The 25,490-nt window shown below is 41.8% G+C and overlaps 1 protein-coding gene across 4 annotated transcripts in view; it reads right to left on the bottom strand.

Moving 5' to 3' along the window:
* The window catches only part of lnpep (leucyl/cystinyl aminopeptidase), a 107,484-nt gene that overhangs the window by 61,752 nt on the left and 20,242 nt on the right, over positions 1-25,490 (bottom strand). For all 4 annotated transcript variants that reach the window (XM_067982882.1, XM_067982883.1, XM_067982884.1 and 1 more), the window contains exons 2-4: positions 15,103-15,946; positions 12,898-13,036; positions 2,845-2,979 (exon numbers count right to left, since the gene is read on the bottom strand). In XM_067982882.1, coding sequence (XP_067838983.1) covers positions 2,845-2,979; positions 12,898-13,036; positions 15,103-15,946 — 1,118 coding nt within the window. The remainder of the gene's footprint in view (positions 1-2,844; positions 2,980-12,897; positions 13,037-15,102; positions 15,947-25,490) is intronic.

Raw genomic sequence — 25,490 nt, 5'->3', positions numbered from 1 at the left:
GAATTACATCACCGGAAAGCCTCTTGAATGAGATGAGCCTACTGAACATTAGCCTAATTGGAAGATCATGAAACAAGGTCTAATGGCTGCAGATCCCTCAATCCCATCCCCTTCCCTCAGTTTATTGCTTACCTTTGCTCCAAGAGGGAGGATACAGTAGTGCCATTTGACTCACAGTGCTTGAAATTGGCCTTCTTGCTGGGTTCAGAACAAAACGGGTAGCACCCACATTGCAAGGCAGCCCACCACCGCAGCTAAACGTTGTGCACTTAAGAGTCCTGGCAAATTTACACCACTGATCAAGACCTGAAGGACATAGCTGCCAGATCCAGGCCTGCATCAGGTGGTGAGAGAACCAACACAAGGAAGTAACCTACTCAACCTCATCCTCACCAACCTACCTATTGCAGACATATCTGTCCACGATAGCACTGATGGAAATGACCACCATACAGCCCTTATTGAAAACAATGGAGACGAGTCTGTCAAGATATCCTCTATTGTGTAGTGTGAAAGTACTGTGCTAAGTGGGACAGATGAAAGACACAGCTAGCAGCCCAAAATTGGATGTCCATGAGGAAATGTGGGCCATAAGCAGTAGCAGCAGAATTGTATATTACCACAATCAGCAACCTCATGGTCCGGCACATCTCTTATTCCTTAATCTACCATCAAGACAGGACATCAACTGTGGTTCAACATGGAGTGTGGAAGGAGCAGCATCAAGCAAAGCTTGGAATGAGGCATTAATCTAGTGAAGCTAAAATACAGGGCTACCTAAATGCTAAAAAAACAAAAAGCAGCAGGCTATAGACAGAGCTAGGCTGTCCCACAATCTATGGATCAGAGACAAGCTCTAGTTCTACCACATTCTGTCCAGTATGGTGGAGGACAATCAGGCAACTAGAGAAGAAGCAGCTGACCGAACATTCACATCTGCACCCACGGTGGAGCCTAGCATGAGTGCGCGAGAAGCGTCTGCAAGTGTCCTCAGCCAAAAGTGCCACGTGGATGATCCTACACAACCTTCGCCTGGAGGGCCCCATCATAGATACCAGTCTCCAACCAATTTGGTTCACGTCACAGGAAATTAAAGAAGCAGCTGAGTGCACTGAACATAAAGGCTATGGACTCTGACAATATCCCAGCTGTAGTGCTGAAGACCTGTACACGGAAGATAGCTGCTCCCCTATCCAAGCTGTTCCAGTACAGCTATGACACTGGTGGAAGATTGCCAGGTATGCCCTATCCACAAGTAACATAAGAAATAGGAGCAGGAGTAGGCCACACGGCCCCTCAAGCCTGCCCCACCATTCAAGGAGATCATGGCTGATATTTGACCTCAACATCACTCTCCCATCCGATCCCCATATCCCTTAATTCCCTAGAGTCCAAAACTCTATGTATCTCAGCCTTGAATATACTCAACCACTCAGCATCTACAGCCCTTTGGGATAGAGAAGTCCACATTCTTGGAGCAACTGGGGATAGCATGGCTTTATGAAGGGGAAGTCAAGCTTGACAAATTTGCTTGAGTTCTTTGAGGACATAACGTACAGGGTGGATAAAGGGGAACCAGTGGACGTAGTGTATTTAGACTTCCAGAAGGCATTCAACAAGGTGCCACATGAAAGATTATTGCTCAAGATAAAGAATCACTGGATTGGGGGTAATATTCTGGCATGGGTGGAGGATTGGTTATCTAACAGGAAGCAGAGAGTTGGGATAAATGGTTCATTCTCGGACTGGCAACCAGTAGCCAGTGGTGTTCCGCAGGGGTCGGTGCTGGGTCCCCAACTCTTTACAATCTATATTAATGATTTGGAGGAGGGGACCAAGTGTAACATATCAAAGTTTGCAGATGATACAAAGATGGGAGGGAAAGTAGAGAGTGAGGAGGACATAAAAAACCTACAAGGGGATATAGACAGGCTGGGTGAGTGGGCGGAGATTTGGCAGATGCAATACAATATTGGAAAATGTGAGGTTATGCACTTTGGCAGGAAAAATCAGAGAGCAACTTATTATCTTAATGGCGAGAAACTGGAAAGTACTGCAGTACAACGGGATCTGGGGGTCCTAGTGCAAGAAAATCAAAAAGCTAGTATGCAGGTGATCAAGGCGACCAACGGAATGTTGGCTTTTATTGCTAGGGGGATAGAATATAAAAACAAGGAGGTATTGCTGCAGTTATATAAGGTATTGGTGAGACCGCACCTGGAATACTGCATACAGTTTTGGTCTCCATACTTAAGAAAAGACATACTTGCTCTCGAGGCAGTACAAAGAAGGTTCACTCGGTTAATCCCGGGGATGAGGGGGTGGACATATGAGGAGAGGTTGAGTAGATTGGGACTGTACTCATTGGAGTTCAGAAGAATGAGAGGCGATCTTATTGAAACATATAAGATTGTGAAGGGGCTTGATCGGGTGGATGTGGTAAGGATGTTCCCAAGGATGGGTGAAACTAGAATGAGGGGGCATAATCTTAGAATAAGGGGCTGCTCTTTCAAAACTGAGATGGAGAAACTTCTTCACTCAGAGGGTAGTAGGTCTGTGGAATTTGCTGCCCCAGGAAGCTACATCATTAAATAAATTTAAAACAGAAATCGACAGTTTCCTAGAAGTAAAGAGAATTAGGGGTTACAGGGAGCAGGCAGGAAATTGGACATGAATTTAGATTTGAGGTTAGGATCAGATCAGCCATGATCTTATTGAATGGCGGAGCAGGCTCGAGGGGCCGATTGGCCTACTCCTGCTCCTATTTCTTATGTTCTTATGTAGACAATAAACATGGCCTTGCCTACATCACCCACACAAGTAAAAACAATAGTTGGGACTTACCAGAGTTCCACTTGCAGTTTCCTGGCTGACGTTCTTCAATTCAGCCACTATAAAGGCCACTAGATAAGTGCTCATTCTAACACTTTTCATAAACATGTCTTGAAACAGTCCATTGCCATCTGAAATAGTGGTATTCTAGAACAGATTACAGACAAATATATTGGACATCATTGAAAATATCCAGAGTGTTTTAATCAGATTTTGCAGTTTTAAAGAATGCCTAACTTGTCAAAGGAATACATTCCTTGCATTTTTTCATGCTGAAATTGGTGGTTTAGATACAGTGCTACAGAATCACATACTCAGCTGGAGAACCAAAATAAAATCCCTGTATGGGCATTCACACTTGGGCTGAAGCACCATTTGACAAACTGTGGAGGGTAAAAGGTGTCTGCAGAGACATCCTGAAGCTCAATATCCCTTCGAATCTCCACTTTTTGGGGGAAAGGCAAAGAAAAGTGAGGAGTTTCTTCACTGTTCAAAAGTTGTTTTACAATAGCAGCTTTGGAAATCCGTTAGTTTTTGTGAACTCTTATCACATTACAGTTTTGAAGTCCGAGTTTTGTTCAGTGTTAGAACGCAGCTGTAACAATTCACCATGGTGCAGTAGCTTTAGATTTTTTTCTTGGGTCAACCTAGTGTCTGCCTCATACAAACCCACAACCATGCTTAAGAGTCTCCAAACTGAACTACAAAAGTAAATAAACAAATAGAATTTATGTTCACCCGATATGGAGTTTCCGCATTTACTACACAGAGACACAGCTACTTATCTAATCCCAGAGAGTTTAGGGACTCAAATATTCATAGAGGAGTTTAACCAATTAAAACTACACAGCCTACCAGCATAGGGCACTGGTAAATTTACACCCTAGATTAATGTAATGTAATCTGAAGCAAAGTGGAAAAAAATCCGAGACTTCCTCAAATATTACAGTCTGTTACAGAGGAGAGTTAATTCCCAAATCTCATCATCAGGAATATCATCTTGGAGCCAATTTAATCCCAGAGACCTTACTTTCCTATCCATCCCTGCTCCCCCAGGGGAGAATCACTACCTGGTAATTAGACAATTGACAAATATTATGAGCAAACAGCAGGAACTCATGCTGAGCAGAATAGTGAACACAATTCACTATGAAATGAAAGATTTTTGGAGTAAGCATCAAGATAGCAATTTGAATGCACATTATTGAATGTACTATGCACACATACAGGCTGTTAACAGAGGGTTCAACCTAAATGAAGGCAAAAATGGCTGAAACCACAAACAGGAAGATGTGCCTGTAACAGGAGGGCTAGAGGCAGCTGTGTTTTTCCCACTGTCACAAATTAGTATTGGGGTTTAGCAGAATCAAAACAGTTACAAACATAAAATCCGGGAAGGACCATGGGGGCGGGGGGGGGGGGGGGGGGCAAGTTTTGTGTGCGAGCAGTAAACGGGCATGCAGGATGAGTGCACCAACCGCCCAGAGGAGTCGGTGGAGGATCCTTGTGATTTTCCAACATACCCCTCATTAACATGCGATAGGCAAGCAGCCAGCGAAGACATGCTTCCTGTAGACAGCTTGTTAACTTGGGAGCTTCTCAAGAGCCTGCAGCAGCAGTTTATAGGGGAGATTCAGTTTTTGTGTTGCACAGAAGCAGCAACACTGTAGAGCAGCAGGCAATGAGTTCAGAACCTAAAGCAGCCTTTGAAAATACACAAGAAAAATGTCTCCAAAAAGCTCTAAACAGCTTCACCTACACACGAAACAAGAGCAGGAATAGGCCATTCAGCCCCTCGAGCCTGAGACCATCTGAGGATTACTTTAAACAATCACTGCAAATAGCACCTCAAAACTTGTACCACCCATGGTTTTTGGGCAGGAGCAGGAACTGGCGGTAGTCAAGCGGTGAGGGCGGAAGATGGTGTCGGACTCTCAATGACATCACTTAACCTGTTTGCATGTATTAATAAGGCACCTGCCCATTTCAGATGGAAGCTCTGGCTACCAGGATACAGATTCTCCTAAAAAAAAAAATCAGACTGCAAGTAAAAGCGGCAGTATATGGGCTGGACTAGCGGCTGCTATCACCCTGTTTCTGAGCGTAAATGGGGTGTTGACTGGACAAAAATTGCCCCCATTGTTCTCTTAACCTTTTAAATTTGCAAATCCACAAAAAGTTTTAAGATTTAAAAAATATTTTGACACTTATAGAACAAGTCAGAATTCCCCAATGTGTTTTGATACATTTAGCTAGAACAGCCCCCATTACTGGATAGTTTGTTGTTACCCAGCATCTATTGTGATAGACAAGCTACAGCCACTTGAGCAGGGTACCAGACAGCCAATGATGTCCATAGAAATATACCCCAGCATGAGTAACAGTCTGTAGGATAGTGGGGGGAAATACTCATGGTGAGATTCTCTTGTTTTTTTTTTGATTTTTTTAAATCACTCATCTGGTTTCTTCTCTGATGCCCAGACATCTAGTATACTGAGATTGACTCACCTATGGTATTACAGTAGAATTGAACTCTCAGTATTAGTGAAGATAGCTTATACATAATGATTGTAATTTCCAACAAAAGCCTTCAAATATTCCCCATGGGAAGAACAGCAAGAATCAATGATTTCCATTTGTATTATATTGTATAACTTTTTAAGGAAACAGGATGCCTTCCCATTCTATTTTAACCACTGCAATGCATTCTATTCTGGATCCCACTTTCAGATCACCACCAGACTAGTTTGGTGGCTAAAAAATAAGCTCCTCAGCAATCCAATTCTCAGCAGGGAAATGCTTCTCACGCCATCAGAGGAGCTGGAACATAGAAAATGTATTTTACAGCACCACAGATAACTTTGGATAATTTGAATGAACAAACTCTTGTTTTGAAGTTCAAGTTTAAAGGGCCTTTATTTGCAGTGAGTGCCTTGGACATGTTGTGCCTTTAAAATAAATGCATTATGGATACACACAATGCCACTTTTGTCTTTATATCAAATATTTTTGTGCCAGTATATCCAATGCCTAGTCTGTGGATGCTCTAGGTGGTAATGGTTGTTGTTTGAGCTCCAGGGGACAAGGTATAGCTCTACCCCAACACTATTTTGAATCCAAGCACAGAGATAGGAGGAGATATGTCTTCATCAGAAGTGTAAGTAGTAGGGCATGTGACACATTTTCTTCCTCTGCGTTCTAATGGAGGCAGAGAGGTGGCAAAAAAAACCAAAGACATGTAATCCATCCAATTCTGAGAGTCTGCTAAAGGGAGGGGATGTTAGGTATCTATTATCTGAGTCAGAGTCCCCAGCAGTATAGCAGAGCTTTCACTTTGCATCATTTATACCAGTGTTGTCCAACATATTAGCCGCTAGCCACATATGGCTAATATATGATTAATTGCATTTTTGATTAGTAAATAAGTCAATATTGAAATGAATTTTTGATATATATATATATATATATTACTGACTTTGACTGGTGCACATGGCACAATTTCAAAATTTGCAGTTAACAAAATTTGGAAGTGTACTAAAACAGTCAGGATAGTCATAGACTTCAATAGGGTATAGGCAGGCTGGTGGAATGGGCGGACCACATGGCAGATGAAATTTAACGCAGAGAAGTGGGAAGAGATACATTTTGACAGGGAGAATGAGGAGGCAATATAAACTAAATGGTACAATTCTAAAAAGGGGTACAAGAACAGAGACCTGGGGGATATATGTACACAAATCTTTGAAGGTGGCAGGACAGGTTGAGAAAGCAGTTAGGAAAACATATGGGATCCTGGGCTTTATAAATAGAGGCACAGAGTACAAAAGCAAGGAAGTTATGTTGAACCTTTATAATTGTAAACAATTTTACAACACCAAGTTATAGTCCACCAAGTTATAGTCCAAAGGCGAACCTTTATAAAACACTAGTTCAGCCACAACTGGAGTATTGTGTCCAATTCTGGGCACCGCACTTTAGGAAGGATGTGATGGCCTTAGAGAGTGCAGAAAAGATTTACTAGAACGGTTCCAGGGATGAGGGACTTCAGTTATGCGGAGAAGCTGGGGTTGTTCTCTTGAGAGTGAAGGTGGTAAAGAGGAGATTTGATAGAAGTTTTCAAAATCATGAAGGGCTTACATAAAGTAAATAAAGAGAAACTGTTCCCGTTGGCAGAAGGGGCGAGAACCAGAGGACACAGATTTAAGATGATTGGCAAAAGGAAAACCATTTTTACGCAGCGAATAGTTATGATCAGGAATGCGCTGCCTGAAAGGATGGTGGAAGCAGATTCAATCATGGCTTTCAAAAGGAAATATTTGAAGGGGAAAAAAATCTACAGGGCTACGGGAAAAGAGCAGGGGGAATGGGACTAACTGGATTGCTCTTACAAAAAAGAGCCAGCACGGGCTCGATGGGCCGAACGGTTACAGCACACAAGGAAACCAGTGATTCCATGAATAAGAGACACTATTGGGCATGTGATCTCAATATTCATATTTGCATGGTGTATGCATGTACACTTCAACCTTTTTGAGCATTTGTTGGCAAAACGTTAATATAAAAAGCAGAGTGTGAGAGTGCTTTACTTCTTTGGTTACTGCTTATTGGTTATCTTCAAAAATGGTGTGTAACGTGGGCGTAAACTCCAGACTTCAGCACCAAGGAAAGACCAGCAACAATGCATGGAGAGGGAAGCTGTCATCATGGTCAGCTCGACCAAATTGGGCTTGCTTTTTCCCCAAAAAAAGCAAACCCAACCAATATCCATGCAGGGTCCGTCATGGCAAAGGGCAAGCAGCATCCAGCTGTGTTCAGAGAGAGCAAGGTCTGTTGCATCAATCACTCTGATAAAGTCAAAGCACCACTCAACAGCTGGACAAAAATCTAGAAGTTGAACCAAAATGTGGCGTGTCTGATAAATTCATGTAGGAATTCCAAACTTTGGTGAAAGAGAAAGACTGCAAAGTTTCACACTGAATGGTGGTAGAAGTTTGTTAAGTAAATATACACATCAAGTACATTAACCTGTATTGTGTGCAAGGTGTTTTCTACTATAAATAAGCATTTGTGGCTAAACTGCTGTTGCCATAACCACACATGTGGCCAACATACATTTAGACATTCACTTACTATCCTCTTTCAAAAATAATTCACAGAATTCTAATTTTGAGAACTTATTATGGTCAAATAAATCAGAACTCCAGAAATAGTTTTGGGACTTTACACGTTCTTTTTAAAATTCTTTTCTTTTTGGGTCTGTATTGAAAATATGTTTGGGCATTCTGCTCACATACCTCTGTCATAGAAGACTTGGAATGGAGCGGAGGGGTGTGGGAAGGAGCGGGAGAAAGAGTTCTTAGAGATTTTTTCCTCCCGATCTCATTCTCTCTCGGCAAATACCGAGAATCCAATCTCTGCTTCTCCCAGTGGCAGTCACGAGTTAGGCAATTGATTGGTGGAATGCAGTTTGTAAACACTGTGGGCAACCATGCCCACATAACCCAATATTGATTATTCCTGGCATGCATGAAAGGCATTTAGCCAAGCATCTGATCCCATTTGACTCCAGCTGTCAAAGATTGTGCTCTTGGTAAAGACTATTACGAACAGCCTCTTGTCCCCCACTCCCAAAATATAAAAATACTTCTCTTTTCTTACTGCTCTCCCCTCATGAGACACAGTATCTCCACTGGGGTGAAGACAACAGACAAATAACATATATCTGGGCCTCTGCCAATGCTGCTTCAACACCACCTCTCAATTGTACAAAACATCTTGTTCAAAAAGATATTTCAGCACAGAAGTTCCACTTCCTCCACCCACTCTTTCCTCACACTCATCACTCTAAAAACATGCTTAAAACATCTCTGCTGGTTACAAATAAAAAAGAAAAACTGCAAATGCTAGAAATCAAATAAAAACAGAAAATTCTGGAAATATACACCATCTGTAAAGAGAAACAGCAAGTTAATGTTTTGGATTCCTTTTACGGATGTGTATTTCCATCATTTCCTGTTTTCACTTCTTGTATTTATTCCTGGTTTACTAGATGTGGTGGGGGGGGGGGGGGGGTGAGAACACCAAGTAGCTTTTATATAGTTATTCTAAAGCAAGTGGATGCTGCATTTCCTCACTTGATACCATCATGGGAAGATGCAGAGTAGAGGTAGGCATTTCTCCCACATAGAGGGAAGGAAAAGCAAAAGATCCAGTCACCCTGAGCTGCTTTCGCACACGAGCTAGTGGCCAGCTACAAACAGCCATTGGCGGAGGCCTTGGGAGGATGGCTCCTGCTTGTGCTCTCAACCAGTGAAAATATGTGCTGTGGAGAGCCTTCAGGAAAAACGGAGGTATAAAACCAAAAACAGACACTATTTTGAGTACAAAGAAAATATCCCTGCACTTCCCAGAGTATGAAATGCTTTGTAATGTTAACAGTTTTGAAAACAGCCTAATCGTTACTACGAGGGACCATTACTGCTCTGAACTTTGTATAATCAGGTCTTCAGACTTAACATTTTCAGTTCTTCACATAGGATTGTAATACAATTAATAATGATGCTGGTTTTAAATTTCTGCCACCATCTCAAATCAATTTTTATAACAAGAATTTTATCAAGTGAACTTGTTGCCTAACTTAAGTATTGGAAATGGAATGTTTAGTAGGAGAATATTTTTTTTAAAAACTTTTGAACTGCAGTTTCTTCCATGCTGTGTTCACACAAGTATGGTACCAGGTATCTCAGACAGGGCAAACTGCTTGCGATAGCATTTCTCTCCGGCTCATTTTTGCTGATTTATACACTTCTGCACTAATCACTTATTACTCCCAGTTTTATGCTCTAGGGAATGCATTCACCACAGAGCCATAATTAATTTAAACGCATTACTTTAACAAGCCAGTTTTCCCCTATTTATGTCAAAGAAGCCAGTTCTGCTAAGTGCACTGTAACAGCATCAATTAAAATGAGCACTACAGTTCACACATACATTATATAAAGTAATGGCTTCAGTGTGCATTAAAGAACTTGCATTCATGTAGCTAATTAAAAACGTACTGCAAATGCTGGAAACCATGCAAAAACAGAAAAAGTTGGAAACAGGTTAGTAAGCCAAGCTGATGCAAGTTGTGGATGCTGAATGCATTAATCTGACCCATTTGCTCATGAAATGCTGTTATCAAACTCTTGTTAATGTATATGTTTTAGCAGTCTTGAACTACGCTTTATCATTATAGGAAGGTACAAGATTCCTACCACTGGACTGTGACACTTGAATAATAGGAGTCAATGTCACGATCACTGGGAAACATACATGAGTGAAATAAAAGGGTGAGGGGTTAAAATTTAGTCTTCCCACTTATTCCAACAGTATCAATCTTGATACGGCATTGTTGTGTGGGCATCAGGCATAGTCTGCACTTACTGATGCAAAGTACCAGAAAAGTGTCAGATCATTTGTCATGGCCAGGGAAGTGAACATCACAACAAAACCCAGCATCTCAGCCTCACTTGACATCTAAACAAGCACTTTACAGCAGGGACCGTTTGATAGTTAACCTGTCTAGGAACCCTGATGCTTTCTCTTTTGCCTAACCAAAAAGGACACTGAACACAGTTCTAGCACATCGGCTGTAATCAGCTAAAGCTAAAGGAATCAAGCTCCGGTCTATTGCGGATTATATGCCACTGGGGAATACATTTAGAATGAACCAAAGGGAAATTTTTGAATTTTTTTTAATATAAAAAGAAAATTGCCAAGTACCAGAGCTATGGGTGGAGCAGTTCATGCTATTTTGAGAAGTACGAATAGTGCAAAAACAATATCCCACTCCTAGCATTAACCATAACTTCTAATGCTGCCGACAAGGTAGGAAATGGTGTTCTCTCTTTATTCTACTAGTTTTCTCCTCTTCCCTCCTCTCGAAAACACTGAATCCATACTGGGGTACACAGACATTAATACCTTGCCCAAGTGGCCACTCTTCAAACCACTGTTCAGGCTCATGTATGAAGGCATCACAGGCAAGCGCAACCCTGACCTTACATGGTGTTCACACATATCCACTACCGGCAGCGGTCACCGGATGGCAAAATCGGCAGTGGGAACCCGGCGTGTTTTAAATAGTTAGGCCAACTGTATTGCCCAATAATTGAATTTGTGGTACCTTCCTGGTCTAGAACTTCATTATCTATAAGTTCCCTACCCTCTCCAAAGACCTTGCCTCCTAAACACATGTCCATCGCCCCCACAACTCCATATTCAAATCTCTTCAATCGAAATGGCCCTAACCAAAGTCACAAACACATCCTCTGTGACTGTGATTCACTATCCTTCCTCGTCCTATTTAACCTCTCTGCAGCCTTTGACACAGTCGACCACATTATCCTCCAAGGCCCTGTCTGCCCTCTGAGATGGATGTAAAAAGAACTCATGGCACTATTTCGAAGAAAAGCAGGGGAGTTATCCCCGGTGCCCTGGCCAATATTTATTCCTCAACCAACATCACTAAAAACAAATTATCTGGTCATTATCACATTGCTGTTTGTGGGAGCTTGCTGTGCACAAATTGGTTGCCACGTTTCCTACAAGAGTGACTACACTTCGAAAATATTTAAATTGGCTGTAAAGCACTTTGGGATGTCCTGAGGTTGTGAAAAGCGCTATATAGATGCAAGTCTTTCTTTCTTTTCCTCAAACATCTCTCCTCCATTATCCAGCTCAGTGGGACTGCCCTCACTTTGTCCATTCTTATCTATGCAATCGTAGCCAGAGCATCTCCAGCAATGGGTTCACTTTCCATACCCGCACAGTTATCGCCAGAATCCAACAAGGATCTATCTTTGGCCCCCTACTCTACATGTTGCCCCACTGCAACGTCTGAAGACAGGGCCTCAGGTTCCTCATGTACCCTGACAACACCCTGCTCTCTCACCACCAACTCTCGACCCCTCCACTGCCTCTATACTGTCAGACTGCTTGTCCGACATCCAGTACTGGATCAGCAGAAATTTCCTCTACTTAAACCATTGGGAATGCCAAAGCTATCGTCTTTGCCCCTTCCCACAAACACAGTTCCCTTGCCAGCTATTCCATCACCCTCCCCCGCCATTGTCTGAGGTTGAACCTGACTGTTTGTTACCTCAGCATCCTATTTGACCACAAGCTGAGCTTCCAACCCCATATCCTCTCCATCACAAAGACTGCCTACTTCCACCTCCGTAATATCGCTCATCTCCCCCCCCATCTTCTGTTGAAACCTTCATGTTTTGTCACCTCCAGGCTCAACTATTCCGAAGCTCTCCTGGCCAGCCTCCCATCCTCTACTCTCCACAAACATGAGCTCATCAAAAGCTCTACTACCCATATCCTAACCCGCACCAAGTTCTGCTCACTGACCTACATGAATTACCAGTCCCCCAGCACCGCAAATTTAAAATTCCCATCTACATGTTTCAATCCTTCCATGGCCTCACTTCTCCCCATTTCTGTAAACTCTTCCAGTCCTACAACCCTCCAAGAACTCTGTGCTCCTCTGACTCTGGCCTCTTATACATCCCCCACCCCCTTCGTCCCATCATTGGTGATTATGCCTTCAGCTGTCTAGGCCCCACACTTTGGAATTCCCTCCCGAAACCTCTCCCATCGATCCTCCTTAAAACTCATCTCTGATCAAACTTTTGGTCATCCCTCCTAATTTGGTCAGTGCAATTTTTGTCTGATTATGCTTCTATGAAGCATCTATGGATGTTTTTCTAAGTTAAAAGGCACTATATAAATGAAAGTTGTTGTCCTTGTATTCACTGTTTAAGGCAGTTAAGCCTGAAAATTGTATTTTTGCATTTATATTGTAGCTTTTGATACATTGTACATATTCCCATAGGGAGCAAAGTTTTAAAGTTATGCAGTATATTTTGTTAAACTGCATCTCAATTTACTGGATTTATAAACCTTCAACCCAGTAAATTACAATAAGCTATCAATTGAGGGATGAAGTGCATTTGAAAACATTATTTTCTGGGGCAAGATAATTAAAAGAAAAAAAAAACCTTTTCTTTAAGGTACCTTCTGCATGTTGGATAATGAGATGTGGTCAGCTTCCCTGGTTATCTTGATCGTAAACGTGGCCTTAAATGCTGGTTCATCAAAGCACGGGAAGGCGTTTCGTGCAGCAAATGGCTCAAATTGAGTGGCTGCCAATATTCTGTAAAGAAGAGAAAAACATGATCCACAGCTTCTTCAAAAGACAAACTATACTTTTTCTACACAGATCTAGTACAATTCCTGAACCTACTCGAATGCAATTTAAGATTACAGAGATTCTTCATACAAGGGTCCAATAAACTGCGATTAATTCCCATAACATTGCAGCCTGCCGCATTCACTGAGGCCTTCTCATTTGATGTAAAATAAATCAGATCATGAGAGAGCAGAAGATGACATTCAATAATGAATAAATATGCAATATCAAAATGAAGTTGAGTGAAAGCTGGGATTAGTGTTTTTTTTGTTTGTGATTAATATTTAACAAGGCAAGGAAGCAGGATTGAGCTAATTTAATGCTTTTCCTCTTCCACACCCAATACACACTCATTGATCATATAAACACAAGTTAGTTGAAATTTAAAATCCTTTCTAGATTATTGAACCAATGGACAGAATTCCTCTTTCCCATAAAAATTAGCTAGACACCAAAATGAGTAGCTGTCAGAGTGGAATTCTCCCCACAGTACCACCACTAACAGTCAATGCCAGAAGGAGCATGCCCATACTAGTCAGCAACATGGCAGAAACAAGATTTATGCTCAACTAAACTTTTGTCAACGAGGTATCCTGTCATGGCTGAAGACTAATGCTGTTTGTTTTTAAATAAAAAAGCAAGGTAAATAGCATATCTCCATATAGCTCATTGTTAAATGCACCATCAAGGGGGGTGCTAAGTCCTACAGACCAGGAATACCCCAGGTCTGATCCTTGCTGAATTTACTGACCCCAACTAAAATAGTTGAAATATTACAACTGCCTCTAATTGCTAATCAGAGATGCCTTCTGGAAAATGTGTGTGCGGCACCATAGACATAGGGCAAAGATACAGTTAAATGGTCTGACATTCACCCCCTCAGTTCAGAACGAACAATGGCCACTAAAGACAGCCCAGATTGGAGGGTAAGAATACTAGAAACTGAAAGAAAGCTGACCATACCCATTTCATTTACAACTCAGAAGATATTTTCATTTTGTTTGAATTCTGACTCAATATTAAGTTAGATGAGAAATATTATAACAAAGCCCACACAAGCTCAGATTTCCTTATTTTTAACATTCTTCTGGAAAATGATGTGACCGAACTGAATTCAGAATTGTTCGAAGCTCAGCTCAGACACAAGACTCAATCCCAAAACAATTCCAATTCCACTGGCTGCTAAGCAGGTACACAAGACTGATTACCAAAACCTGTGCACCAAACATGACCACCACCTCACCTAAACAGTTCTCTCCCTCCTGCAGCCAGTTTGCAATCTTTTGTCAGTGAACAAAGTTTGAGAAAAACAAAAAACTTTAAAAGAATTATTATTGTACACAAGAGCTTCTTAAAGAAAAATCAAAATAAAGTTTTTTCAGCTTCTGCTCACGCTGTGGCCAAATCACATTGGAAGAACAATGCGATGTTGGGGTTGTGAACCTTTCACAGAATGGAGAGAAGAGGTAAAGGAGGTGGTGGTCGTCATATTTTCAGTCTTTTTCAGAAAAAAAAATTTTGTTGGATAATGCTGACAAGGCCACACTTATTGCCCGTCTCTTGCTAGGTCACTTCAGAGGGTACTACAAATCAACTATGTAATGTGGACTAGGACTGGTAATGTAATGTGTAAGCCAGACTGGGTCGGGGAGGCAGATTTCCTTTTCTGAAGGAACCACTTGGGTTTTTAATGACAATCTTGCAGCTTGTATGGCCAAGTTTACTAGTGCTACCTCACAAATGACCAGATTTATTGAATTCACATCTATACTGCAAACTGCCAGTTTTTGGAGCCACTAGGCACATTGCTAATACTGATTGGCATACTTTGAGAAAAGCAACAGATGTGCCAATAGGTGAGTCAATAAGGTGGTACAAACAGCTGTACTGTAAGACAACAGTGCACTACAGTCTAAATCAAACACAAGTGAGCTGGCTTATTTCCTTCAAGTGCCTTTAAAGACAATATACAAAAAGCAACCTATCAGGAAATAATAATTACATTGTTAAAGATACAGGAATTGGTTTACCTTGTTTTGTTTTTATCTTGATAACTGCTTTTGTAAAATCCAGATAAACCATCAGACAGGTTTGCTGAATATTCCAGATTCAGAATGTATTTTTCTCCTTTTAGCAATATTGGATTAACCTTAATTGCAATTTGCTGATGTGGTGGATACTCCAAAACCTTGACATCTTTTGGCTGACTGGTTGCTTCTGGAGTAAGGGTTGCCTTGGTGATTTTGAGACCCAAGCTGTGGAGGGTGATGTTGTTAGTATCCTCCTTGATTAGGAGGCTTATCTGTACAAAGCCTGTGAAATTCATGGTGGTGAGGTTGGGATGCAAAGCAATTTCATAATGCACTGGTACAACAGCATTAGGCAATCGCATCTTTGGCCAAGGAAATACCTGACCATTGGTTGTCAAGGGATATATGAGCATTAAAGTTGTGTTCTTTTTATGGCAGCCTTCTTTGGTGAAGGTACATTTTGGCAGAAAGTAGACTACCATAGCTATAGAGAGTATAATTACCACAACAAATGCTCCAACAAGTACAGTCCGAGCAGAAGGTACTGAGCATGGTCCTCCTGATGCTTCCCTGTTATAAACCCCTGACATGTTATTGCGGTGATTGGAACTCCTGTTCATGAATGACATGCCTAGCAACCTCGCAGATGATTCATAGTCATCTTCATCATCCTCCAGGTCATGTTCTCCCAAGCCACGTACCAGCAACCGTGAACTACGTGGCTCGTATTCAACATCATCAGGTTCCAGAGGATGAAGGCGCGGTTCCTTGGCCAAATCAATGACATCAGGCTCTTCTTCAAACATACTGTTTTCAATCATGTTTCTGGGCAACTGGGCCCTCTCTGAAAGACAAAAAATAGATTCAAATATATTCAGCATGTTTTACACACTCTGGCACTACACTAATCACCTCCAGCAGACTCAAGGCCAGATTTTCCACTGTTGATAGTCGGTTTCCATCAAACTATAAAATGAATATTGGATACTGAGCATACCTCATTCAATTAGTACCCTCTATATTAGAGGCCAGTTCTTCAAAACAATTACCCACTATACCAAATTCATGATTCAGATATGAAATTGTATTAGGGGCACCCTAAACAGCAAGAGCCAAATGTTCAGAAGAGATGGGAGTAAATTGGACTGGGGGCAGGGGAGAAGAAAGGTGCATTTGGAGACTATCGTAGTCAGTCCAAAAATCAATGGAGCAGTCATACTATTTTGGATGAAATAATAAGTGTTAATACAATTTCAATTTTTGTAAGTCTATAAAGAGCACAAGGTTTGACAGGGTTGAAAATGATTGTACAATTCTGGAGCCTTGTGCAATTCCAGGACTCTCAGGGCCACAATGTTTGGACTATAGCACTGAACCATGTTGGTTCTACTCCATGGAACACAAGCAACTGTACTAAAATTAAAATCTCAAAAATGGAAATAAATCCCACCTTAACAATTTTCTTTCCCCTCTTTCCACCCACTCCCTCCCCTCTTGAAGGTGAAGTGTAAGGCTCCATAGTGTCAGCACTCAAGTATCAGGTTCAAGTAGTCATTATTCACCTTTAGCTAACAATAGGCTACCTAACTGAGAAGGTCACCACAGCCAAACCAGATCATGTTCTCACTACATGCACACATACTTCAGCAGGTGTTACTGGAGGCGAGTAGAGCACATCTGTGTCTCATTCCTCATCTCCTTACCTGAATACAGAGATCAACTGTAGTGCCACCGCTGTTACCGTGCTGAAACCAGGAAAGTTCTAGATTTAACCTCAGTCAGTGCTAACTCAGCACTGATCAGGGATAAAGCCTGAATCTTCCTGGTGAGAATATGGTGTAATACCACAATAAAGTAGTGAAAATCTATTAATCCATCAGGTGAAGCTTAGAAGCCAAGATACATCTTCTACACAATAGAAGTGCTGATATTCTTCACAAATCTGAACACAATGCACAAAATGAACTCAATCATGTGGTGTATAAATATAAAATCAATATGTCAAATGGACATGCTCTACAAGTGTCACCACAGACAAGAATACAGACTGATCAATTAACGTTATACAGTACTGAAGTCTTAATAGTTTGACCTGCCTTTTCCTGTTAAAAGTTTAATCACAGCAGGTACAGTATTACTTAGCAATGTGAAACCACATTTTCTAAATAGTCAACAAGCCAGTGCAAAATCTTCTAGACATGTCTAAACAAATTCAGATGATACCTGCAGTTTTAGCAAAAACCGTCAACATACCAAAATTCTGACATCAGTGGATAGAAGAAAGTTAAAGGAAGGCAGCATTGTTTAAAAAAATTAAGGTACAATTTATTAAAAGCTTCTAAAATGCCCAGAAATAGGTCTCTCTCCTTTTACAGCATCCATCATCTGTCTTTTATTAAAAAGGTTATCTTTTTCCAGAGTTACTGCATTCAAAAAAAATGTAAAATAAAAGTTGAGATACTGGATGGACTAAAAATTGATGAAGGAGGTACTAGAAAGGCTAGCTGTACTTAAAATAGATAAGTCACCCGGTCCGGATGGAATGCATCCTAGGTTACTGAGGGAAGTAGGGTAGAAATTGCGGAGGTACTGGCCATAATCTTCCAAACATCCTTAGATACAGGGGTGGTGCCAGAGGACTGGAGAATTGCAAATGTTACATCCTTGTTCAAAAAAGGGTGTAAGGATAAATCCAGCAACTATAGGCCAATCAGTTTAACCTCTGATAGTGGGGCAACTTTTAGAAACGATAATCCAGGTTAGAATTAACAGTCACTTGGACGAATGTGGATTGATTAGGAAAAGCCAGCAGGATTTATTAGAGGCAAATCGTGTTTTAAACTAACTTGATTGAGTTTTTTGATGAGATAACAGAGAGGGTCGATGAGGGCAATGCAGTTAATGTGGTGTATATGGATTTTCAAAAGGAGTTTGATAAAGTGCTGCATAATAGGCTTGTCATCAAGATTGAAGCCCATGGAATAAAGGGGGCAATGGCAGCATGGACACAAAATTGGCTAACAGTAGTGGTGAACGGTTGTTTCAGACTGGAGGGAGGTGCAGAGTGGTGTTCTCCAGGGGTCACATCTGGTACCACTACTTTTCTTGATATAGATCAGTGACTTCGACTTGCATATACAGGGCACAATTTCCAAATTTGCAGATGACAAAACTTGGAAGGGTAGTAAACAAACAGTGAGGAGGATAGTGATCGACATCAAGAGGATAGACAGACTGGTGGCATGGGCGGACACGTGGCAGGTGAAATTTATCACAGAAAAATGCAAGGTGATACATTTCAGTAGGAAGAATGAGGAGAGGCAATATAAACTAAAGGGCACAATTCTAAAAGGAGTACAGGATCAGAGAGATCTGGGGGTATATGTACACAAATCGTTGAAGGTAGCAGGGCAGGTTGAGAAAGTAGTTAAAAAAGCATATGGGATCCTGGGCTTTATAAACAGAGGCATAGAGTACAAAAAGTAAAGAAGTCATGATGAACCTCTATAAAACACTAGTTCGGCCACAACTGGGAGTATTGTCCAGTTCTGGGCACCACATTTTAGGAAAGATGTGAAGGCGGCCTTAGGAGGGGATGCAGAAGCGATTTACTGGAATGATTCCAGGAATGAGGGACTTCAGTTACGTGGATAGACTAGAGAAGCTGGGGTTGTTCTCCTTGGAACGGAGAAGGTTGCGAGGAGATTTGATAGAGGTATTCAAAATCATGAAGGGACTAGACAAGAGTAGATAGATAGAGAGAAACTATTCCCATTGGCGGAAGGGTCAAGAACCAAAAGACATAGATTTAAGGTGATTGGCAAAAGAACCAAAAAGGTGACATGAGGAAAAACTTTTTTAAAAAGTGAGTGGTTAGGATCTGGAATGCACTGCCAAAGTGGGTGGTGGAAGCAGATTTAATTGTGGCTTTCAAAAGGGAACTGGGTAAGTACTTGAAAGGAAAACATTTGTAGGGCTACGAGGATAGGGCAGGGAAGTGGGACCAGCTGGACTGCTCTTGCATTGAGCCGGCACGGACTCGATGGGCCGAATGGACTCCTTCCGCACTGTAACCTATGATTCTGTAACAAAATTGATATTTGGAATTATTTTAAGTTCCAACCAGTCACTTATACATTGTCCACCAATGCCAATTCTGCCAGACATGTGATGAGCATTCCATCACATTCCTAACTTGAGAATTGTAGATGGTGGTGGGAAAAAAAAGGGATCTCAAACTGCACAGTGGATTGGTTCAGTCTGGCAGTGAATAATTCCTTCTTATCCCCTAAAGAACTCAAATGGGGTTGATATCGCAAAGATGCACAAACAAAAACTTGAGTTTCTGGGATGTGGAACTTTGAATACTACTTCTTGAACTCAATAGATCCAGGGCTACTTGGAACTACACTGTAAAATTGCAATAGCTCATCAGAAGCAGCCATCAAAAAACCCTAGTACCAGTCTAGCACTGAAGCAACCATCCTCAAAATCAATGAACAGATCAAAATTCTGGCTACATGCTTCAGCATGGTACAAACCAAATATAAAAAGTGAGTGGGGGAACATTGAACAAAAAGTATGCAACAGCTGACTAAAAGGGGTGAAATTTCTCCATAAAAAAATCCACGATATTAATGATCCATCAAGATTGCAGATGCATGCAGCTATGGAATGTGTGATTTTCATGAATGAAATTATATAAGAGAAAAAAAATTGCCTTTTTAAAAAATGTGGAATTTCACTACCCAAGTTGTATAACATCACCATTTGATTATTGGTCACAAAGAATCATTTTGATCACCAGTTGCTCACTATACTATGCAGTACATTTTACAGGTGTTTGTGTATTACATGAATTTAATATCTTGTCTGTGTTGAATTAAATCCCCTGGTCAACCTCAGCCCACTCTAGCAGGGGTGGCACTAAGCATAGGCTAGATGTTGCCCCATGAGGAAAAGGAGAAAAAAGGGTCAATCACCCTGGGCTGCTTTTGTAGATCTTCTGTTGTAGCCTTTGCTAACATGGTAACTTATGTTAGCAAAGGCTTGGACAAGCAAATTATTTACTTTTTGGCTGGGACTACATGTGTGTGATTTAGGAAGATCAGAGAAAGTAGTACATGTTATAATGCCTGATTTGCATCAACAGGTGTGCACTACTACAAATCGCAAAATAAATTGCCTGCCAGGTTCCAGATTTTGTTCCTAAACAGCAGTCAGGTTGTCTTCCAAAAGGCAGGACGAGCTCACATAAGCAAAAGCATTTATCCAGCCCGGGGCGAAGCGGCATTTTGAAAAGTGCATATATGCCTTGGGTCACATGGGAACTTTTCAACCATGGTCAAGTCTTCTTAATATTCGGAAAGAGCAGATGTTCCTGCCTGCTCTCCTAACATTAAAAGTTAATACCAAGAGAGTATTGGAGTTTGCACGAGCAGAGTTCTGTTGTTAGTGCACTTAGTCAGAAAGCTTCCCAAACTACTCCTGTCTGACCGTTCGTAATCCTGGCAGGAGGCCAGAGGGACCAAAGAAGCACCCCATTTTTGTACTAATGCTATTGATCTGGAAAGAGGCCACTTTTCAATTGATAATCCTGTTGAGTCTGTCAGTTGTTCTTTGATTGGGGAGAGTTCTAAGTACATTAGCTACAAGTGTATTCAGAGTCTAGGGAGAAAATAATTGAGCCTAGGAAATAAAAGACTGGCACTAGGCTCGAACAGTTTCTTCATAAGGGTAGCACCTTGTCCTTTCAGCAAAGAACTTCTGTGCCATTCAGCAGTTGGTGTTAGAGTACCTCCAAAGCAAGCACTACTTCCAGAAGCTAGCAATGTTTTGTAAGAACATGGTGGGGATCTCAAAGACTCTGCTATCACAGAAGCCAGTCTTCAGCCAACTTGATTCAATCCACATGATATCAAGAAACCGTTAAATGCACTGGATACAGCAACGGCTATTGGCCCTGAAAACATCCTGGCTGTACTGAAGACTTGTGCTCCAGAACTAGCTGCGCCTCTAGCCAAGCTGTTCCAGTACAGCTACAACACTGGCATCTACCTGACAATGTGGAAAGTTGCCCAGGTATGTCCTGTCCACAAAAAGCAGGACAAATCCAATCCGGCCAATTACCGCCCCATCAGTCTACTCTCAATCATCAGCAAAGTGATGGAAAGAGTCATCGACTGTGCTATCAAGCAGCATTTACTCACTGTTGCTCAGTTTGGGTGCCACCAGGACCACATTATGGCCTTGGTTCAAACATGGACAAAAGAGCTGAATTCCAGAGGTGAGGTGAGAGTGACTGCCCTTGACATCAAGGCAGCATTTGACCGAGTGTGGCACCAAGGAGGCCTAGTAAAATTGAAGTCAATGGGAATCAGGGGGAAAACTCTCCAGTGGCTGGAGTCATACCTAGCACAAAGGAAGATGTGATGTGGAGATGCCGGTGATGGACTGGGGTTGAAAAATGTAAGGAATCTTACAACACCAGGTTATAGTCCAACAGTTTTATTTGAAAATCACAAGCTTTCGGAGGCTTTCTCCTTCGTCAGGTGAAGTGTGGGATTCCTTGATGGTAGTGGTTGTTGGAGGCCAATCATCTCAGCCCCAGGACATTGCTGCAGGAGTTCCTCAGGGCAGTGTCCTAGGCCCAACTATCTTCAGCTGCTTCAATGACCTTCCCTCCATCATAAGGTCAGAAATAGGGATGTTTGCACAGTGTTCAGTTCCATTCACAGGCCCTCAGATAATGAAGGTGTCCGAGCCCGCATGCAGCAAGGCCTGGACAACATCCAGGCTTGGGCTGTTAAGTGGCAAGTAACATTTGCGCCAGACAACGACCATCTCCAACAAGAGAGTCTTAACAACCTCCCCTTGACATTCAATGGAATTACCATTGGCAAATCCCCCACCATCAACATCCTGGAGGTCATCATTGACCAGAAACTTAACTGGACCAGCCACATAAATACTGTGGCAACAAGAGCAGGTCAGACGCAGAGTATTCTGCGGTAAGTGACTCACCTAAGCCTTTCCACCATTTATAAAGGCACAAGTTAGGAGTGTGATGGAATACTCTCCACTTGCCTGGGTGAGTGCAGCTCCAACACTACTCAAGAAGCTCAATACCATCCAGACAAAGCAGCCCGCTTGATTGGTACCCCATCCACCACCTTAAACATTTACTCCCTCCACCGTGGCTGCAGTGTACACCATCCACAAGATACACTACAGCAACTCACCAAGGCTTCTTCGACAGCACCTCCCAAACCTGCGACCTCTACCAGAAGGACAAGGGCAGCAGGCACGTGGGACCACCACCTGCGCGTTCCCCTCCAAGTTACACACCATCTCGACTTGGAAATATATCGCCGTTCCTTCATCATCACTAGGTCAAAATCCTGGAACTCCCTATCTAACAGCATTGTGGGAATACCTTCGCCACACTGACTGCAGCGGTTCAAGGCAGCTGCTCACCACCACCTCAACGGCAATTAGGGATGGGCCATAAATGCTGGCCTTGCCAGTGACACCCACACCCCATGAATGATTAAAAACCCACCCCATCAGAGCAGTGGCTTTCAAAGTCGTGTGGAGAAGCCCTTACAAATATTGACATGCTCCCAGGGACTTGTCCTAACTTCTGGAAGACAACATGAATTACCCAAAAAAGGAAAACAGAGCAATAATTGCAGAAAACATATTAGTAAAAAGTAACAGAAAATTGTGCCATTTAGTCAACGATTAGAGAAAAACAGATGTAGATGACTTCAGACTTCTAGTGCCTGAGGAACCCCAGTATGAATATCTCTGCTCTAGAACTGCACACACTCAATCCCCAAGATACCCATAAACACACCCCTGCCTTGTAACCTCCACACTGACAGAATTCACAGAATGGGAGCAAGACCTAGGCCATCAAATAAACCATCCCAAAATCATTTACAGTAAAATAAGCTGAACATAACCACACTCCATGCAAGATTCTGCCCTTCCTTGGCATATTAATGCTGGCGAGGACAAGGCCAGACTGACATGCTAAAGCACACATTTTTGTCCTGCCCCCCGATCCAATCATTATGGGCTGTGCTCTGGGATGCCACAAAGACTAAGACCAGCAGTGATATGCCCACAGAACCATTTACTTGTCTACTAGGTCTGCCTCCAGGAGGTGCAAAATCCACTTGAGATGCACAAATTAGCAAAACTCACTGCTTGGGGCTTGAGAAGATGTATTCCCTGCCCCTATTTTGACAACTTCCTATCTAATCAGAATCATGTGGATTAAGTACCTGTGGGACAGTTGGCAGTCTCCAACTAGAACCAAAAAAGTACCAAGCAGTCTCAGACCCTTCCCCGGGGGCCCACACAGGTCACTTCTTACAAATAACGTGGGAAAGGGGAAACAAGCTGGTGCCAGATAGTCAACAGGAACGCACCACCAAAAGCTCCCAGCTCTCTCCCATGAAAGAGTGTGACCCAATCCAACAACACATTCAGAAGGATAGCCCAGGTCCCCTTGTCCAGCTGTATTATGTGTGTTGTCTCCTCCACCATGGCATCCACAATTTTGAAACATGCAAACTATGCCATCAATGTACCCTCCTGCAAACACCACAGTAATATTATATCATACTATTGTATCAATTCGTAAACCAGTATATGATTTGTCTTTCACAAAAACTTTTTTTTTAAAGTTTAGACTTTGATCATTAACTGATTTTTTTCCTGTTTGAATTTGTAAGTAATAATTGGCTTCTTGAAAAAGGGTTTTTAAAATAACTCAGCAATATATCAAGGGACTGCCAACGGTGGATACCGGTCTCAGATCTGTAACAGCATAACTGTGGCCAAACAAAATCAGTAAAGATTTGAAAAAGCTTCAAATGCAGATCCATAAATATAGCTGAGCAGAAGTTTTCCCTTTGCATTGATGCCTGCTCCAAATTTGGTGCCAAAATCCAACATCTCTTCATTCCTGAACTACACAGTAGCACAAATAAAACCAGCAGTGTGATGCATGTGGTCCAGTGGCGCACACATCTGGCTGTAGCTGGTTTGGTTTCAGACAGCACATCCTTGATTTTAATGTTTAAGCTGATAATGAATCCGATTCACATATGACAACTGATATCACACTGCACACAATATGACCCTCTGTTTGCAAATGATAGATTGCCAATGATTCCGTTCATTCCTTACAGTCACATGAAGCGCACTGGGTATGTGACTTCCTGTGATTTTTCAACTAAACTTGATTCTCTCTTCTCCTCCACCCCCCCCCCCCCCCCCACAATAATGAAAAATGTAGTTTTGAATGAAAAAAGCATGCCCATTTTGTAAGCTGAATTCTGGAATAAAACACAAATCAGAAAGTCCACTCATAATGCATGATGAAATGACAATGCATTGGAGGTGACCTATGCATGCACTAAATCTTAAAAAAACAAAATCATTTTAGCAAATAAACCTTCTACTTTTACTGTGGCTAGAACAGAAATCTTTCCAGGTTCCAGAAAAAACAATGGGCATCTTCGCCAGGAACACAACTGTTCTCATGTCACAGCATATTTGTCTATTCATCTGGAAAATGCTACTTATTCTTTCTACTCCTTTTAATTGGCACTAGTGCCGCAGTTTTGACCAATACAACTTGCCCCTTCAAACCAGATTCAAACAAACAAATTGGGACAATTTTCCAGACATCAGTAAATGTTTTATAAAATTTTGGCTATTTGAGAAATTAGAGCAAACCTAATTGAATTTTTTGAGGAAGTAACTGAAGTAGTATACAGGGAAATGTCTATGGATGTAGTTTATATGGACTTCCAGAAGGCATTCACCAAGGTTCCATATCAGAGACAGCGAGGTAAAATTAAAGCTAATGGAATCGAAGGCAAATTATCAACCTAGTTAGGAAATCGGTTAGGCGGTAGAAGACAGTAGGGATAATGGGATGTACTGTAATTGGAAGGAAGTGACTAGTGGCGTTCCACAAGGATCTGTGCTGGGGCCTCAACTGTTCATTATATTTATTAATGACTTAGCGAACCATATATCCAAGCTTGCCGATAGTACAAAGATTGGTGGCATAGTAAATAGTGCAGACGGGAGCATAAAATTAAGAGACACTGACGCTATGAAGTGAGTCGGCAAAACTGTGGCAGTTGGATTTCAACGCATGCACGTGTGAGGTCATCCATTTTGGACTAAAGGATAAACTCGAGCATTTTTATTTTAAAATGGGGAAAAGCTAGGAACAGTGGAGGCTCAGAGATTTAGGGGTCGATATACACAGACCAGGTACACATCGAACAGGCTATTGGAATGTTAGCCTTTAGGACTAGAGGGCTAGAATATACAGGGGAGGAGGTTGTGCTACAGCTTGC

This window comes from Heptranchias perlo, chromosome 4, assembly GCF_035084215.1.
Source record: "Heptranchias perlo isolate sHepPer1 chromosome 4, sHepPer1.hap1, whole genome shotgun sequence".
Classification (NCBI taxonomy): domain Eukaryota; kingdom Metazoa; phylum Chordata; class Chondrichthyes; order Hexanchiformes; family Hexanchidae; genus Heptranchias; species Heptranchias perlo.
Note: the sequence above shows the minus strand (reverse complement) of the source record. Positions and strands in the feature narration are given on the sequence as shown.